Below are 19,166 nucleotides of genomic sequence, written 5' to 3'. Positions count from 1 at the left end.
TAGGGCTCATACAGGGGCTTATGGACAGTCATTTTCCCCTTGCTCTTTTCGCAAGTGGATCAGGAGAGCAAATGATTACTAGTCATACAGGATACGCTCTTCCATGCACTGTATGGTGGCTTCTGGATTATGTACATAGATGTATGCATAGATGAAGTAAGGATATTGTGTAAAACTGACAATTGAATAGCTTGTCATTTTACTTATTTGACCCTCTGCTGCCTTCACTATTTCATCTCTCAAGGATACCCATTTGTCTTATGTTTCTCATCCCTGGATATCAATTGTGTATAATACTCTGTTTGAAATTCTCAACACATGTGGTCCTTTCAACTTCCCTAGGTCTAATCTTCTTATTTCTTATCTTTCTGCAATTTCTTCAGTTTTAATTTGCATCCCATAACCAATAAATTATGGTTGGAATCCACATCAGCTGTGGAAATGTTTTATGATTTAAAATCTTGCAGCAACATGTTTTATTCAATTCCAGGCACATAAAATTGACTTAAAGATACCAGAAAGAAAGATCAATGGACACTGGGACAAGACAATCAATGCCTTTATGGAAAAAACGTAGTCACTTACAGAACCATGGTTGTAGCCAGGCATGCACATCTTTGCCTGAAGCAAATTGACAGCCACAAATGTCCCATCAGGGCTCAAAAAATACGGAAATTGCATGGGGAGGGATCTGGGTAACATGCGCTGCCCACGTACTGCCAAGTTTGTGTCGACTATAAACATGAAATGCATGTGACTCCCGATTTGTCACTGGAGGGCAGCACTGGATAATGAATTAAAACGTTTTTCAGTTGGCTATCAAGAGGTCAATAGGAAGATGGGACTATCAAGGGGAGGGCAGAATTGGAGTAGTTAATCAGAACTAGAAGGGAATGTTGGTAAAGAGTCAGAGTGTGATCTGACATGTTTTCATAATTTGATTTCATATTTTTGATTTCATCTTTGAAGGAAGTAAACTTGAACTAAAATTAACTTTTGAACATTCAACACAGTTAGAATGTGAAATAATGAAAAATTATGTAAACGAAAATTTATTGTTGATGACCATAAGCCAGTTTTCCCTTAATATTTGTGATTAATGCTGTTAGAGGAAAATACAGACCTGATTAAATAAATCATGGATGTTTTGCTATGTTGTTTTATTTTTCAAAAAACTATTTATTGCCAAACAAATTTGACAAATCATGTTAATATCACAGATTTTGTAACTGTCCTAATGTAGCTAACTACACTATTTTGATTAAATATTGAGGCAGTAACATAAATAATGTAGAATGCAGTGTTTTATAAATTTTATGGGTAATTTGTGATGGACAGACATTGATGGCCTTTGGAACCCAAGGATTTTACTCCCCACAGTAAAACGCCACTGCAACAACCAAAGAAAAGGTAGAGAGATAGAATCTGGAAGGACTTGCTGCAGATCAGTGTAGAAAGTGATTAGTGCCAGAAAGCAGGAAATTTATCAACAACTTGCACAGAATACCAGATTGCAGCTACAATAGTCAGAGGACATGAAAGGGAGGCAGTAATTTTGAAGGGAAAGAGGCAGGATTGTAGTGTATCTGCCATATAATTCAAACTGTACATTAAATGAGCAATGAAGAAACTGAAACTGAAATAAGGAAGGGGGATTAAAGTTCGGGAAGAAGAATTATAAACATTTCAAATTTTACCAATGATGTTCCAGTTCTGCCAGAGGTGGCAAAATATTTTGGTGATGAATGGAATGGATAGTGTCTTGGCAAGAAGTTACAAGATGAACATCAACACAAGAGTAATGGAGTGTTGTTGAATTAAAGAAGGTGATGCTGAGGGAATTAGATTGAGAAATGAGACACAAAGTAGCAGGTGAGTTTTGCTATTTTGACATCAAAATAACTGATAGTGGCTGAAGTAGACAGGATGTAAAATAAAGGCTGGCAATAGTGAGAAAAATATTTCTGAAAAAGACAAATAGTTCAATACAGAATATAAATTTAAATGTTTGGAATCTTTCCTGAGAGCGTTTCCTTCTCTGGAGTAATGTCTTGTACCGAAGTGAAAGTTGGACAGTAAACAGTGCACACCAGAAGAGAATAGCAGCTTTTGAAGTGTCATGCTACAGAAGATTACTGAAGGTTATATGCATAGGCCAAATAATTAAAGAAGAGGCACTGAAAGGAATTGGCAGGGAGAAGGAATGTATGGCAGAACTTCTGAAATTATGAGCAGGTTGATAGGACATATCCTGAAGCATCAGGGAATTGAGAGTTTGGTGATGGAGGGAAATTTGGTGGGTAAAAATTCTGAAGAGAGACTAGGGTTTGTCTAAAGTAAGCAGGAGGAAGTGGCTGCAGGTTACAGTAGTTATGCAGAGGTTAAGAGACTTGTGCAGAATAGACTAGCATGGAGAGCTGCACCAACCCAGTCTTAGAACAACAGCAACATTTACACAAGTAGCCTGCAGTGGCTACTTGTACCAACTGACGTATGTTGTGACTCATTAAGACATCCTTAAAAGTTATCCTCCATTATTAGTTTTATGTAATACCATGTGTGAATGAATGATGATTTAGATCTCTTATCAAGGGCAGTAACTGAAGCTCAATAATAAGTCTGTTTGTGCAGAGATTATTTAAGTATATAATGGTGTACAACTCAATTGCACAATGGCAGATGACAACACAGAGACAAATAAGTAAGTAAAAGCTCCAAAAGTGGGAGCTAACTTAAACAAAAATAAATAAATAAATAATTAAAAATAAAAAACAGTGTTGCCATCTTAAAACAACATTAACATTATATCACTAACTCCTTTCCTTAGTTTTAATCATTGGTGTTTCAAAAAGTAAAGGCTCAAAATTTTTCAAATTTTATTTTAACTAAATGGCTTCATCAGAACATCAGCTGGTTGTTCATTTGTGCTAATGTGCTTTAAAACAACTTCCTTTGCAGAAATTTTCTCACTATCAAATAAAATTTTGACAACTATATGCTTAAATTTATGACTAAATTGTTGGTTTCTGCAAAGGCTTATTACTGGCATATTACCTTCATACAGGACAACAGCTCTCTGACTGCCAGAAAGACTGATACAAATTACTGAGGCAACAGGCTTCACTAGTTGCCATGCTTCAGGCTACAAATTCTGATTCGGTTGATGACAGAGACACTTAGTGCTGCTTCCTAGATGCCCATGAAGCACAACACAGAACTTCCACTACATAATGACCAGTGGATGTTCTATCTGCTCTGTCACCACTCTTTTAATTTTCTACATCTTTTTGCAGTGTCTTCATTTTCAGATTTTTCTCCATGGAAGTTGTAACAGAATAACATTCAAACATATTAAAACCTTTTAATTCTTTTTTAATGTTCATTCTTTGGCAAATAGAAACAGTTCCCTCCCTTAAATTTTGAACAACATTCATTCCCAAATAGTTCCTAATCAAATCTAAATCCATATTTTAAAGTTATCATGTAATAACAACTCTAAACCATCAATTTCATTCTGAGAAGTTGACACTCTCAGCAGATCATCAACATAAACAATTAAGTATATTTTATTGTTATTTTCACACAAGAAATATTTAAAATCACTTATTACAGATCACAAGCCAGTTATTTCTGTGTTGAATTGAACATTCCAATTTTTGGGTGAGTCCTTCAAACCATATGGAACCTTTCTATGCTTATAAACTTTATCATTCATTTTATTACAACATCCAATAAGTAATTTAACATAAAATTATCCAACTATCTCTTCAAAGAGAAAAGCACTACAGCCATGCAACTGATAAATGGGAAAGTTATTCTCATTGTAAAAAAACAGAAAAAGTCTCACGGAAGTTGATTTTACTGCTGAACTGTATATTTCTGAATAAATCAATCTTTGTTAGAAACCTTTAGCTACAAGACAAGCTTTTAAGAACTACATTGCGATTCACATGTGTTTTTCTCCTAAAAGCCCATTTTGTGTCAATAGCATAACAATCATTTGGCTTATGTATGTATAATCCCTCTGGTCTAAACTTGAGAAGATTATGGCATTAATCCCCAAAGAAGACACAGATATTACTAGGCGACTTCAAAGCCCAGATTTATAGAGCAAAGGAGTACCAAAAGACCATAGGCAAATTCCCAGCCCATTTGTTCACCAACAAGAATGGCGTGAGACTCATTGAACTGTGCCACCAGAACAATCTGAAAATAATGTCCACCTCCCGAGGAAACATTCTTGAAAACAGAAGACTTGTAGATCTCTTATACAGTCTCTCGGAGAATATCAGATCGATGACATGGCCATCACACACCCTTCACAGAAGGAAATTCATGGCATGCAAGTCTGAAGAGGAACCTACATTGACTCTGACCACTATCTAGTGCAGATCAAAGTGAAATTTACTCTGAAAAGAATCCACCACAAGAAAATTCATCTTCAAAAATTCAACACCAAAAAGATCAAAGAAAGTAACATAAAACATGAAGGGGAAAAGGACAAAGCAGGCATCTGGCATCAATTCCGTAACAAGATAATCAAGAGAGCCAAAGGGATAATCCCATTGAAGAAGAATAAGAAATACCTGTGGTGGGACTCCACATGTGAAGAAGCACTGGAAGAACGAAAAGAGTGCTTTCCAGAAATATAATTCTAAGAAGTCACTGAAACTCAAAAACATTATCTTCTCACCAGAAACAAAGCCTCAAGGACCAGTTGTACTTGATAGAAAAAGACTTCCATGATCACAATCATCAAGACTTTTACAGGATGTTCGCAGGGAGGATTCGAAGACACACCCCTCAGAACTTATGTTTCCGAGAAACAGACGGGAAACTCGCATTGACCAACCGAGATAATTGTTGACAATTGGCTCGATATTTCCCAGAGCTACTCAATTGGCAGGAGCCCACATCAAGATGGCCCAAAGAGGCTCCCACACAAGTAAACCCAGAATCTCCACCACCTACCAAAGAAGAAATCCATAGACATTTTCAGACTCAAGAATAATAGGGCATGTGGAGATGATGGTATAGTTGCAGAACTATTGAAAAACATAGGCCCAAATACACTTGAGGAACTCAAACAAATCATCATAGACATCTGGAAAATGGAAAAGATACTGGAAGAATGGAAATGTGCACTCATCCATCTGTTACACAAGAAGGTGACAGAACAGATGTCAATAGCTACAAAGGTATTTCTCTCCTTGAAGTCACCTACAAAATTCTATCCACATGCCTGCTTCAAAGTACAGACTGAAATAAAAAATTGGTGACTATCAAGCCAGTTTCTGACTGGGGAATTCTTGTGTTGAACAAATTTTCAATTTGAAGATGCTATTGAAATATAGAGCAACCCGAAGCTCTCCAATCATCTGTATGCTCATTGACTTCAAGAAAGCATATGATTTGGTTGATTGACAGTCCCTCTTTAACATCTTAGAAGAACAAGGGCGTGATCGAAAGACATTAAAATCATCAAAGAAACACTCACAGGCACGAAGTCAAAAGTGAAATTCACGGGTGAATTGTCAGAGCCCTTTGAGATAAATACTAGTGTGTGACAAGGTGATGGATTGCCACCACTGATCTTCAGCCTTGTTCTGGATAAAGTCATCAGAGAATGGGAGAAAAAATTGAAAACCCAGGACCAATGGAAAACAATTAAACTCAGATGAAACAATGATGACATCAAGGTCAGTTGTTTAGCTTTTGCAGATGATCTGGCGATTCTAGCAGCCTGCGAATTGTTCCCTCCAGACAACTTGAAGCACTGATGCATAGACTGTTCAATTGCATCATGCCAATACTATGTTTGTAACATAAAACTTGCTGTTGCTTGCAATAGCACCAAAAAACTGTGCCATTACCTAAGAAACAGGCTTGTGCATGTGGGGCCCATAACCTGTAAGCAGGGGATAATGAAACTCAATAATAAATTTATTTGTACAGAGTTTATTTAAGTGTATAAGAACATGAAACTCAATGATGGGTGATGACACACAGAGTGACTTAAAAAATGGAAGTTAACATAAACAAAAAAATGCAGTGTTGCCAACATAAAATTAACATTGTACCATTAACAAGAGCTGTATCTCACTACTTCTCCTCACTTTTAAAAATGAAGCACAGTGATGGCTTAATCTGCCAGGAAGTTTCATATCAATGCACACTCCGCTGCAGAGTGAAAATCTCATTCTGGAAACACCCCCCGGGCTGTGGCTAAGCCATGTCTCCGCAATATCCTTTCTTTCAGGAGTGCTAGTTCTGCTTGGTTCGCAGGAGAGCTTCTGTAAAGTTTGGAAGGTAGGAGACGAGGTACTGGCAGAAGTAAAGCTGTGAGTACCGGGCGTGAGTCGTGCTTCGGTAGCTCAGTTGGTAGAGCACTTGCCCGCGAAAGGCAAAGGTCCCGAGTTCGAGTCTCGGTCGGGCACACAGTTTTAATCTGCCAGGAAGTTTCACAGTGATGTAAGTTTCATCCACTATTAAAATATTGATGACCACCTCTGGGTGGAAAGCTACCATACTACTGTGGTTATAAACTTTGATAGGCAGATCAATAGAAGCGATCACTATGAACAGTAATATAATTTTTTATAGAACAGCTTTGATAACGTTATGGAAAGGATAGATTGCTACTCACCATATAGTGGAGATGTTGAGTCACAGATAAGTCAACAAATAGACTGTGGAACAAGTAAACTTTCAGTCAAAAAGGGCTTGGCCTAAATCTTACTTGTTTGACAGTCTTTTTGTTGTGCCTATCTGCAACTCAACATCTCTGCTATATGGTGAGAAGCAATCTATCCTTTTCATAATATTGTCATTATTCCATCCTGGATTTTCCATTGTTTGATGGAACAGTCTTGATTGCATAAAAACACTTTTATTCAGAAGAGATGACAGGTTTCAACCTGATGTGCTTCATCTTTGGACCATGCTCTGTAATTTAGGGTATAACAGAAGAGAGAGAAACCTGTAGTATAGTAAACATTAAGTTAACAATAAATTATTCAATATTATACCCAGTGATGATATGTGGAGATGATGGCATGGAGTAGAATCTGTGAATACCATGCCCTAATATTGACTGCTGACTGTGTTGCAGTCATGGAGTTAAATAGCAGATGCCCTACCCTTTGCCTGTCGTCCCACATCATCTTTAGGCAGTAGGATATAATGTATGTGGTACGTGTCAGAGAGCATGAATGTAAGTCTTAACACTATGCAGGCTGCTAATGTAAGTTATATCATAATAACAATTTACATGCTATACAGTTAAAATTTTATGTAACATACATGAAAATGTATAACTGATCAGCTAATGGCATCAGTTAACACATTAATGGACTGCCATCTGCAGGACTTTGAGTACATCAAAGATGGCTGGAGGATGCCACTGTTTACCTAATGACACAGACGACTGTGTAACAAATGAATTGTTATTTAGATTTAACTTATGATGACACCCAGCATAGTATTTAACTTATGATGATACCCAGCATATTATTAAGGTTTATTTTCATACTATCTGACATGTATCACATCTATTGTATCCTGTTGGCTAAAGACACCGTGGAGAGGTGCAGGTCATATGCTATTTAACTCCATGACACCACAAAATGCTCAGTAATTTACTTTAGTGGATGGTTTCCACAGTTTCTGTTGCATGCCATCATCTCCACATGCCATCACTGGGTATGACATCATATAATTTATTTTTAACTTAATGTTTATTACATTTTCACTGTTTTCTATTCTACTCTAAATTACAGAGTATGGTCTGAAGGTGATCCACATCAGGCCAAAATGGGTCACCACTTACAAATATAAGTGTTTCTATGCTATTAAGACTGTTCTGCATAATATTTTATTAAGGTTGCTAGAAATTTGTTCCAATAATTCATTCATTTCATTTTACATGGATGATTACATGCCTTCCAAAAACATATTTTTGTACACAATGAATATTGTTGTATATGTTAAGCACTACTTCATTTGTATATTTCTTTTTACCTTTTATCTTAAACAGTTGGTGCATCGACTCATGCCAAAAGTTACATTGGGAAGCGGCTGTCAGATGTCCCCACACCAGCATTCATTGTGGATAAGCAAATAGTTGTAAACAACTGTCAGAACATTCTAAAAAAATGTGCAGAACTCGGTATTAAGCTCCGACCTCATGTGAAAACTCACAAGACTGAGTAAGTGCATTACTTTTGTATTCTTCAAAATCTTGTTTGCAAGGGTCTCTTCTTCTTCTGCGCTGTAATTGATTTTCTTTCTGCCAAGGAAGGTGAGAAAAATAATAATTTCAAGTAGGTATGTTTAAATGTACTGAGAAAATGAAAACAAATTTGCCTGCTGAGATCCAGATTTGTTGCAAATAATTGTATGTCAAATCATGATATCAGTCTCCTATTATATCCTGCTGTTCTCATCATCATGAAAGCTTGGCTATGATTGATGCCAGACTGAAAATTCTGAGATTCAAAGCTACTGCCAATAACTGTAATTTAAGTGGGGAACATAATTAGTTTTACATGAAATAAATGAAACAATATTTCAGTGTATCACACATTCTCACAGCAAAGTATCTTCATATTTGCCTTTAAAGAGTACCTTTGAGTTGCAACAATGAGAGAAAATGTTGGAAATTTCTGTATATATTTTTTTATTTTTTTGTAAAATAGATAGTATGAGACAGGAAAACACCTCATCTTATGCGAGTTACTCAGATGTGAAATTCTTGTGCATATGCTTATATGACATTCAGTACTTTCTCATGTGGTGGGTTGTTGTATGTTCTCATATCCAAGATTGTATTTCACCAATATTTTCCATTGTTGCATTAATTTTTGTCATGCTATTAGTTACTTTACTTAGCTGCCATAAAAGGGTCTTGTGAATATTAATAAAAGTTGCTGATAAGGTCAATAAAAATGAAACAATGTTTTTAAATAATTTATTGAAATGGCTTTAGGACTGATCACCATAGAGCCTGTACTAATTTTTTCATTATATAATAAATGTAAACATGATTTGTCCCTGCATGCTGCCACAGGCATCACCAGCACTAAATTATTGGGATGAAGGGACTCAGTAGATAGGGTATAGATCGCAAGAAGGTCTAAATTAAGAGGCCCTGTTGAAAAAAAAAAAAAATGAAAATATTAGAACCGAAAACCACTTTTCAGAGAATTCTGCAAATAATTCTCAAACTTATTTTTTCAAATAAACCAAAACATCTTTTGCGACTTTCAAACATTGTATGTTGTATCATAGATTAAAGAATTTGAGTCCTGTTTTCAAAGATTGGACATTGATTTCCAGGTACGGTGCTACCATGTCATGTCCTTTTTCCTCCAATGACACTTTTCCTGACAAAACCCATTTCCTCATGCCAGATTGATCAAGTAATCACTATCTAAGTTCTTGGACAACCATTTCTGTGATTTCAAAATTTTTCTGCCTGAAAAGTTCTTCAAGCAATAGAAATTCATGTGAATCCATGCCCTCAGGCAACCACACAGAAAATCATACTTTCCTTTGGGAATTGTCATGTGCCATTCAATTGTTATCTTTTTGCCTCCTTACTGCAATAGAGCTTTTAGTATGTGTAATTATTTAAGATTGGACATACTTGTTCAGGGTGTCATTTTTTGTCAACTAAGACTCAAAAATGTATAACCGATTTCCAAAAAATTTTGGGGGCATATGTCTCTCCAGAGCAGTGACACCTATGAACCATGCATGCCACTATAACTCTGCAATTTACCCCCACACCCAATGGGGGTTACATGGTGTGGTACCCTTCTGCCCTCTTAAGAAGATTTCAGTTTGGAATAGCTGGGTTTTGGTTTGAAGAAATGAGTTTCAAAAGATAGCATCACATCAATAGACTTTTTATGGAGTCAGTGAAGCAGCTGGAAAATAGTGTCAAAGTGGCTGAGACTGGCCAGAATGTTCCTTCTGGAACAATCAAGAATGTTGAAGAATGTTGTAGAATGTTCCACAGTGTTACAGAATCTACCAGACAGTTTGAGAATGTTATAGAATGATCCAGGATGTTGGAGAATGTTCTCAAATATTCCATTATCCTGTTATGAAGGGGATATGTTTCATCTCAGAAGATTACATACAGGTGAATGTGAGGTGGATTAGTATAGTTGTGGAAACTGATTAGAGTGGATCAAGGAAAGATGAAAGTGATATAAATTTAAATGAAAGTGAATCCATGTGGTAGTGAATAATGTATTAAGTGGTGCTGTAGTGAGTTAAGCAATATTAAAATTTAGCAGGATGCCAAAATGTGAAAGAGGAGGAGATCCTGCAAATGAAAAGAAGGAAACAGAAAGAACAGTGAAGGGATGAAATAGATGCGGTGCAAGAAACATGTATAACTGCACAGAGGAAGAGAATGAATAGCTTGAGAGGAAACTCAACAGATGAACAAGAAGAAGAAATTAAAGAAGTGGGTCAAGTAAGAAGAAGATGAAGTAAATATTTCCGAATTCCAGTCAAGAGCAACTGTGAAGATGAGAAACATAGAAGTAGATATCCTCAGTGTAGCAAAGCAGCTTAAATCACTTAATAAAGGCAAGGCTTCTGGTCCAGATGGTATACCAATGAGATTCCTTTCAGAGTATGCAGATGCAATAGCTCCATATTTAGGAATTATCAACAACCGCTCACTCACAGAAAGTACCATACCCAAAGACTGGAAAGTTGCTCAAGTTCACACCAATACTCATAAAGGAAAAAAGGAGTAAGCCACATAATTACAGGCCCATATCACTAATGTCGATTTGCAGTAGGGTTTTGGAACATATACTGTATTTGAACATTATGAAGTACCTCAAAGAAAATGATTTCCTGACACACAGTCAGCACGGATTCAGAAAATATCATTCTTGCAGAACACAACTAGCTCTTTATACTCATGAATAATGAGTGCTGTTGACAGGGGATATAAAATCGACTCCATATTTTTAGATTTTCAAAAGGCTTTCAACACCATTCCTCACAAGCGTCTTCTACATCTACATCTACATTTATACTCCGCAAGCCACCCAACGGTGTGTGGCGGAGGGCACTTTACGTGCCACTGTCATTACCTCCCTTTTCTGTTCCAGTCGCGTATGGTTCGCAGGAAGAACGACTGTCTGAAAGCCTCCGTGCGTGCTCTAATCTCTCTAATTTTACATTCGTGATCTCCTCGGGAGGTATAAGTAGGGGAAAGCAATATATTCAATACCTCATCCAGAAACGCACCCTCTCGAAACCTGGCGAGCAAGCTACACCGCGATGCAGAGCGCCTCTCTTGCAGAGTCTGCCACTTGAGTTTGCTAAACATCTCCGTAACCCTGTGACGAAATGTACCACTCTTCTTTGGATCTTCTCTGTCTCCTCCGTCAACCAGATCTGGTACGGATCCCACACTGTTGAGCAATACTCAAGTATACGTCGAACGAGTGTTTTGTAAGCCACCTCCTTTGTTGATGGATTACATTTTCTAAGGACTCTCCCAATGAATCTCAATGTGGCACCCGCCTTACCAACAATTAATTTTATATGATCATTCCATTTCAAATCGTTCCGCACGCATACTCCCAGATATTTTACAGAAGTAACTGCTACCAGTGTTTGTTCCGCTATCATATAATCATACAATAAAGGATCCTTCTTTCTATGTATTCGCAATACATTACATTTGTCTATGTTAAGGGTCAGTTGCCACTCCCTGCACCAAGTGCCTATCCGCTGCAGATCTTCCTGCATTTCACTACAATTTTCTAATGCTGCAACTTCTCTATATACTACAGCATCATCCGCGAAAAGCCGCACGAAACTTCCGACACTAACTACTAGGTCATTTATATATATTGTGAAAAGCAATGGTCCCATAACACTCCCCTGTGGCACGCCAGAGGTTACTTTAACGTCTGTAGATGTCTCTCCATTGATAACAACATGCTGTGTTCTGTTTGCTAAAAACTCTTCAATCCAGCCACACAGCTGGTCTGCTATTCCGTAGGCTCTTACTTTGTTTATCAGGCGACAGTGCGGAACTGTATCGAATGCCTTCCGGAAGTCAAGGAAAATAGCATCTACCTGGGAGCCTGTATCTAATATTTTCTGGGTCTCATGAACAAATAAAGCGAGTTGGGTCTCACACGATTCCTGTTTCTGGAATCCATGTTGATTCCTACAGAGTAGATTCTGGGTTTCCAAAAACGACATGATACTCGAGCAAAAAACATGTTCTAAAATTCTACAACCAAACTGTGTGCCTATGGAATATCGCCTCAGTTATGCGACTGGATTCATGATTTCCTGTCAGAAAGGCCACAGTTTTTAGTAATAGATGGAAAGTCATTGAGTCAAACAGAAGTAATATCCAGCGATCCCCATGGAAGTGTTATAGGTCCCCTATTGTTGCTGATTTATATTAATGATATAGGGGACAATCTGAGTAGCCCTCTTAGATTATTTGCAGATGATGCTGTCATTTACCATCTTGTAAAGTCATCACATTGCCAAAATGAATTGCAAAATGATTTAGGTAAGATATCTGTGTGCTGTGAAAAGTGTCAATTGACCCTGAATAAAGAAAAGTGTGAAGTTATTGACATGAGTACTAAAAGAAATCCGCTAAATTTCAATAACATGATAAGTCACACAAATCTGAAGGCTGTAAATTCAACTAAATACTTAGGGATTACAATTACAAATAACCTAAATTTGAATGCTCACATAGATAATATTGTGGGTAGAGCAAACCAAAGACTGCAATTCACTGGCAGAACACATAGAAGGTGCAACAGATCTACTAAAGAGACTGCTTACACTACACCTGTCCGCCCTGTTCTGGAGTATTGCTGTGTGGTGTGGGATCCATATCAGGTGGGACTGACAGATGACATCAAAAAAGTTCAAAGAAGGGTGGCTTGTTTTGTATTATCATGAAATAGGGGAGATAGTGCCACAGAATGATACATGAATTCGAGTGACAATCATTAAAACAAAGGCGTTTTTCGTTGTGACAGGATCTTTTCATGAAATTTCAATCACCAGTTTTCTCCTCCGATTGTGAAAACATACCTGTATAGGGAGAAATTATGATCATGATAATATAAGAGAAATCAGGGCTCGCATAGAAAAATTTAAGTGCTCGTTTTTCCTGCGCACCATTCGAGAGTGGAATGGTAGAGAGACAGGTTGAGGGTGCTTCATTGAACCCTCTGCCAGCCACTTAATTGTGAATAGCAGAGTAATCACATAGTTGTAGATGTAGAAGTGAGATACTCAGCAAGCAGACAGAGATAAACTTCTGAAGAAACAGTGTTAGGAAATGGAGCAGAGTTTCAATAAGTGTAGTTCACGAAGGACAATGATTGTAAGTACGTGAACAAAACATTAGTGTATGAGAAGTCCAAAACACAAGAAGTAGAGTTTGCGGTTTGGTAGATGAAGTATTCCATTATAATCCCACTAAAGAGTACAACAAATGATGCAGACATTTTGTCATTGGCAAAATGGATCAAGTATATCTGTTCTGCAGTGTCAAGAAATTCAATAGAGAAACACTAACAATGTGTTACATGAGTGAAAAAATTTCATTAGCACAGTTGGAAGTGCCTTCACCAGAATATTATTCAATTATATGACTGGAGAAACTCAGAAATGGAAACATTATCTTCAAAATATGAAACCGTACAATCCTTGCTTTCAGAAGACACCATTTGGTTATACTTCCATGAGCAGTGAAGAACATAAATTCAATCCATTATTTTTGAGGAATGTTCTTGGTTCTCATTGAAGATAATTTCAGATTTCCTGATGTCTTGGCAACTGTTGTTCATAGATGATTTTCATCTGTGGCATCCTCACCTACATAGATGATCACCTTCCTTAGTTTTTGTGAATTTGGCAGCTAGGCGAATGGTTGGTTCCTCTGTATGGCAATGGGAAACAGCTACAACCTATTGGAGAGTGCCGTTGTCCAGGGTATGGTAATGGGCTTCATCCTAGAAGTTGATCTTAATCATTTGAAGTTTGACTGGCAAGAACAGAACTGATACAATAGTTGATGTCTGATGGCATGGTAGTAATCAAAAACTTGCCTTCTTACTCTGCAATAGTGTCCAACATATCCTCAGAGTGTCCACAGTGAAAACATACCAATGTCTTGTCCTGTGTACTCCAAAAGTCTGTTCTTCTGGTGGGCATCATACTTGGCAGAGGAGTTGGTTGTACCTGCATTGTACAGGTGCTGGGGTGTAATCGACAGCTGCAGCATAACTCCAAATTGACTGAGTCCTTTCTTCTTGACCCCATTTGACTGCTGGCAGAGATTTGTACTAGAGATCCATACACCTGTTCTTCAATATTCTCTACTACCTCTTACCACATGGAGTTGACATTCATGGCTGCTGTCTCTTGCTTACTCAGTCTGGCATTTATGGCTGTCATAAAATGGTGTATCTCTGCGCTTACAGCCTGGATATGAGAGTGGTGAAGTCATGGTGGTCTTCCACAGCTACCACAGGGAACACATTTAGGAGTTATTCATACCTGTTTTGTTCAACTCCTTTTCCTTAATGCACTGGCATCTCTGATGCAGTCCCATGATCTTATGACATCTTTCACCAGAAGAACTTGACACATATCTTCTGTGATGAGTTTAATCAAATGTGAGCTTTTGTCAGCTTCGGTCACGTTCAGATTCACAATGTGACACAGCCTAAAACATTCTGTACATAAGACAGTGTCATTTTTCTGTGACACTGGGCCTTGTTCTTCAGTTGTTCTTCTGCTAAATGAATTTTCTGTTGATTGTTGCCAAATGTTTTCTTCAATTTGCCCTGAAATTTTATCCCAACTACTCAGATTATTTTCATTGTTCTTGAACTTCTGCAAGGCTGTGCCATCCAGTGAAAACTATACATATAACAAACGTGTCATGTCATCCCACATGTTGTATTTGGTGCCTTGGTGAAATCCCTTCAGCCATTTCATTGGGTCCTGACTAGTGTCTCCGGAAAATAGTGATGGATGGCTGATGTGCAGCTACCTTGCTGCTGTTTTGGGATCCATTGGTTTTCAGTTCCATATATGGAATGCAGAAATAATGTGCTTGCTGCATTCTGGTTCTTGTATGTGTAGGTGATAGCTGTTACGTTGCCTAATTAGGTCCATGGTGATATAGAGGTTTTGAAGTACCCAATGTCTTGACCCAACAATGAAATGTCATAATCAGAATCAAGTCCAAAGCCAAAAGCAGGGTCATCAATGAAGTACAACACTTAACACTAAAAACATGTTTTGGATAAACAATAACATACAGCCAGAACAGAACAGAACTGAACTCAACTCCTGGAAAGAGAGTGCAGCTATTTATGGAAACATAAAATATTCCAAAGCATAAAACATACAAACTTATGAAATTTTGAGAATCTTCAAGAACTGATAAATACTCGACAAATAATTACAAGTTGTCAGGTTTTTACTTGCAGCTCACTTCGTGCCAGCCAACTGTGGTAACCACTATACCACATTGCATGCAGCACAGCTTGAGGCAGTATTTTTAAGTGAAGTGCTCAACAGTACTTTTTAGCATGAAATATCAATATTTTTAAGAGTTTTCTGAATGTCCTTTTATATAAAGTTCCTAAGTGATCTGGAATGTTCTCAGAAAATAAATGAAAATAAAGACCAAGCAAATATGGTCCTTGCCAGCTAGTTAACTATAAAACTATTTTGATATCATTCAAAATGTAAGAGCACAGTAATTAATAATATGGTGTAGGAACCACCTAGAAACTGGTGAAGATTCATCCGAGAATGGAAAAGGTTGATTGCCACCAACAAAATGACAATACTGTGACACAAGAGCTTGATTTGAAAAGTTCTGGAATGGAAGAAAGAGTGGAAATAAATATAAAGAGTCTGAGTGATATACTGGTGGAACAACACAGTACAGTGCAGTTCAGGTTTTTGTTCTAAGTGCTAAACTTCCCATGGCCAAATCACAGTCTTGAGGAAAAGTGGCTGTATTATGGCCATGTATCTGTATTTATTTTAACAAGTTCTAGTCATCATAGCCATAGTTCTTAGGTTTAAAATCAGTGTGTGAGATCAAAATTAACTCACCTTGACTTAAAATGACCTTTTTTAATTCTTTTATTTGCTAAGTGATGAATTACTCTTTCATTAAGAGCAGTACCATTATGTAATTTTATCCATAAGAAGTTGATTTTTTTTTAAAAAAACCTGAAATGTTCTTGAGCATGTTGTATCTTGTATTTTGTAATTTATTAGGAATGTTTTTGGTATCTGTTGTGTGCTTTTCAGTGTCTGTATTCCATAATTAACTGCTTTGCTGTAGGATTATGGAAGGCTCATCTCTTTTCTTTTTTTTTTTGTCATCTGTAAATATGTGTGCATATTGTGGACAATTATATTTAATAAAATGCTCAAGTTGTTTACTGATTTTCCCATATATTTCTAACTCATTTGAACTGTATAACACAGGAACCTTCATGATGAAGGTTAGTTTGGCTAAATATTGCCACTTTTGTCATTCTTCACCATGTCTATATTGCAAATTGTGGTTTATTCATCTCATGACACACATTTACAATCCATATTGTATATTAACAGGGCACATGTCAAAAATTTACACTGCACTTACAATAAGTTTTTACACCAATAAATAATAATATCATACTAAAATGATATTTCTGTGAGTAGCTATAGATACTTAGTGGGATATGTAACAAGTAGTATCTGCCTCAATTCCTGGATGAATTCGTCCACAGAGTAGTATCATTTCAGTATCAGTGCCTCATGTAGCTAACTTTTCATCTGCATTAATTTGATCACTTTTAATTTATCATGAAATTATGTGCCCATGCATTGAGATCTGGGCAAAGAGCTTTAGGTGGTGGGTGGAAAACATAAACTTTTCTTTGAATCTTTGTTTGTTGTGTCATTTGCCTAGATAAAATGATTTCCCTCAAGTAGCTACTGTCTGATGTGTAAAAAGACAATAATTTCATAAATATATAGGGAATAGAGAGTCAGTACTTGAAGTTTTGTAAGTAATTGTATAATTATATAAGGATGAGACAGGTAATACTTGAAGTTTTCTAAATAATGGGTGACATGGTCCTCTATGATATGCATTGCACATTGTTCAAATACTTTTCTGTATCTATAGTATTTGCACTATGTTAGCTCAGTCCCTCCACCACCACCACCACCACCAAAAAATAAATACCATACCTTAGATTCAAAGTGACTCACATATGTTAACTTTTGTGTGCTCCTGTTAGTTGCAATAGGTGCTCACTTGGTTAAGTAGGTACTCAATGTGCACTTACCAGCTCAAATTTTTATCCAAATTTGATACTAAGAGTGTGACTGAGTTGATTTCTTTTACATATTGGTTGTTGTGAACAATTTCATACTGTTCACATGTTGAGTGTTGAATAACATCACGTGAGTCATAGATATTTCTACATTCAACCCATTTTGCTGAAATCAAGTTTCCAAGGCACTGAGGATACTGGTCATTGATTTGGGAATTTGTTCTGCATCCTGATTTTCAGTTAACACAGGAGTATCATATGCAGACAGAACTGATGGGAACTGATATTTAACGCTAAATCATTCACAGAGTTAAGAAATGTAATATGAATGGGCCTGGAGTGGAGCCTTGTGGGACGATGACACCCTGGGAGATTATTTTCACTAAGAATAATAATTTACCCCATTTAAAATAATGCTGACTCTTTGCTTTCTGCTCTATGAGTAGGATGTAAGCCATTACAGTACAAGTTTGCAAAAAAGAAAGTCACAATTTCTAGAACAAAAAAAAAATGTTTTGTGAAGTTGCGGAATGTTCTTGCTACCTTATTGCTCTCCTTTAGTTATGAGATTTTCATAACAAAACTGATTACTGCATCTATAGTGTTCTCTCTTGTGAAAACAAAATTGATTGTTTGGGATAATGAAATATTTTGCAATGAAGTTTTGGATTTGGGTAACAACAGCTTTTTCACATATTTTAGATATAATTGGGAGAATTGGGATTGGATGATAATTTACCATTACATCTCTTTATTCTTACCTGAAAAGTGGCTTAACTATGGCATATTTCAATGTGTCTGGAAAGTAGCTTTCTTCAAAACATATTACTTTAGAGGTCAGACAATTGCAGCCAAAATTCTACATAGTGAATAAAATCTTCCACACTGGCTGTTAAAATACTTTTATTAAAAAGTTACGACTGGTTTCACATCAGTAGAGATGCATCTTCAGGTGATTTGTACAAGAAATTAAAACAGTATAAAATTATGATGGTTTTTAAAAGAGATGTGTACTATCAGAAAGTGCCATGTATCAACAAGAACTGAGAACTCACATTTTTTTAAAAAAAATCGTGGCAGGGCAAAGTGGATGCTTACAGCTAAGTCCTATTGTTAATTGTCTAGATAAAGCCAATAGCGTGCTAAAAGCAGCTGTTTATGACTAGACTGACTGGGTCTGTGCATCACATGTAAGTGAAAGGAAGCCAGATAAACCTACAAGGTGTACAACTTTGCTTCTGCCATTTGCCAATAGGTGGCAACAACCGTAAGTAGTGGTCAAAAGAAGCAGATCATAGATATCAGGCAGCTAGCTTGGACCTCGGTCAACATAACCTCATTCAAACAGTAGTCAATTTGTGTCTGCATCCTACAGTTGTTTTTGATTGAAAATGTCAGTTTACTAGCCTAATTCTTGTCATTTGCAAGAGGTGTTATTGTTTTGTTTCAGTATGAAGAAAACAGCGGCTGAGTATCATCAAATGCTCTCAAGTATGTGTGGTAAGGATGCTATTAGTGAAAGAATGTGTTGTGAGTGGTTTCAACACTTCAAGCACAGTGATTTTAACATCGTAGACTGGCATAGTCGTGGAAGAGAGAATGTTTTTGAAGATGCAGAATTGGAGACATTGCTGAATGAAGACATGCATCAAACTCAAGAAGAATTGGCATGATTAGTGGGAATGACACAGCAAGCCATTTCAAAATGTCTCACAGCTATGGGCATGATTCAGAAAGAAGGCATTTGGGTCCCACGTGAGCTGCAACCAAGAGATGCTGAACGGCTTT

General features: G+C 37.0%; 1 protein-coding gene across 1 annotated transcript in view; it reads left to right on the top strand.

Moving 5' to 3' along the window:
• LOC126199336 (D-threo-3-hydroxyaspartate dehydratase-like) overlaps nt 1-19,166 on the top strand; it is a 180,214-nt gene that overhangs the window by 49,167 nt on the left and 111,881 nt on the right. Inside the window, exon 2 of the mRNA XM_049936189.1 lies at nt 8,036-8,207. Coding sequence (XP_049792146.1) covers nt 8,036-8,207 — 172 coding nt within the window. The remainder of the gene's footprint in view (nt 1-8,035; nt 8,208-19,166) is intronic.

This window comes from Schistocerca nitens, chromosome 8, assembly GCF_023898315.1.
Source record: "Schistocerca nitens isolate TAMUIC-IGC-003100 chromosome 8, iqSchNite1.1, whole genome shotgun sequence".
Classification (NCBI taxonomy): domain Eukaryota; kingdom Metazoa; phylum Arthropoda; class Insecta; order Orthoptera; family Acrididae; genus Schistocerca; species Schistocerca nitens.
This window is presented reverse-complemented; position numbering and strand designations above follow the sequence as displayed.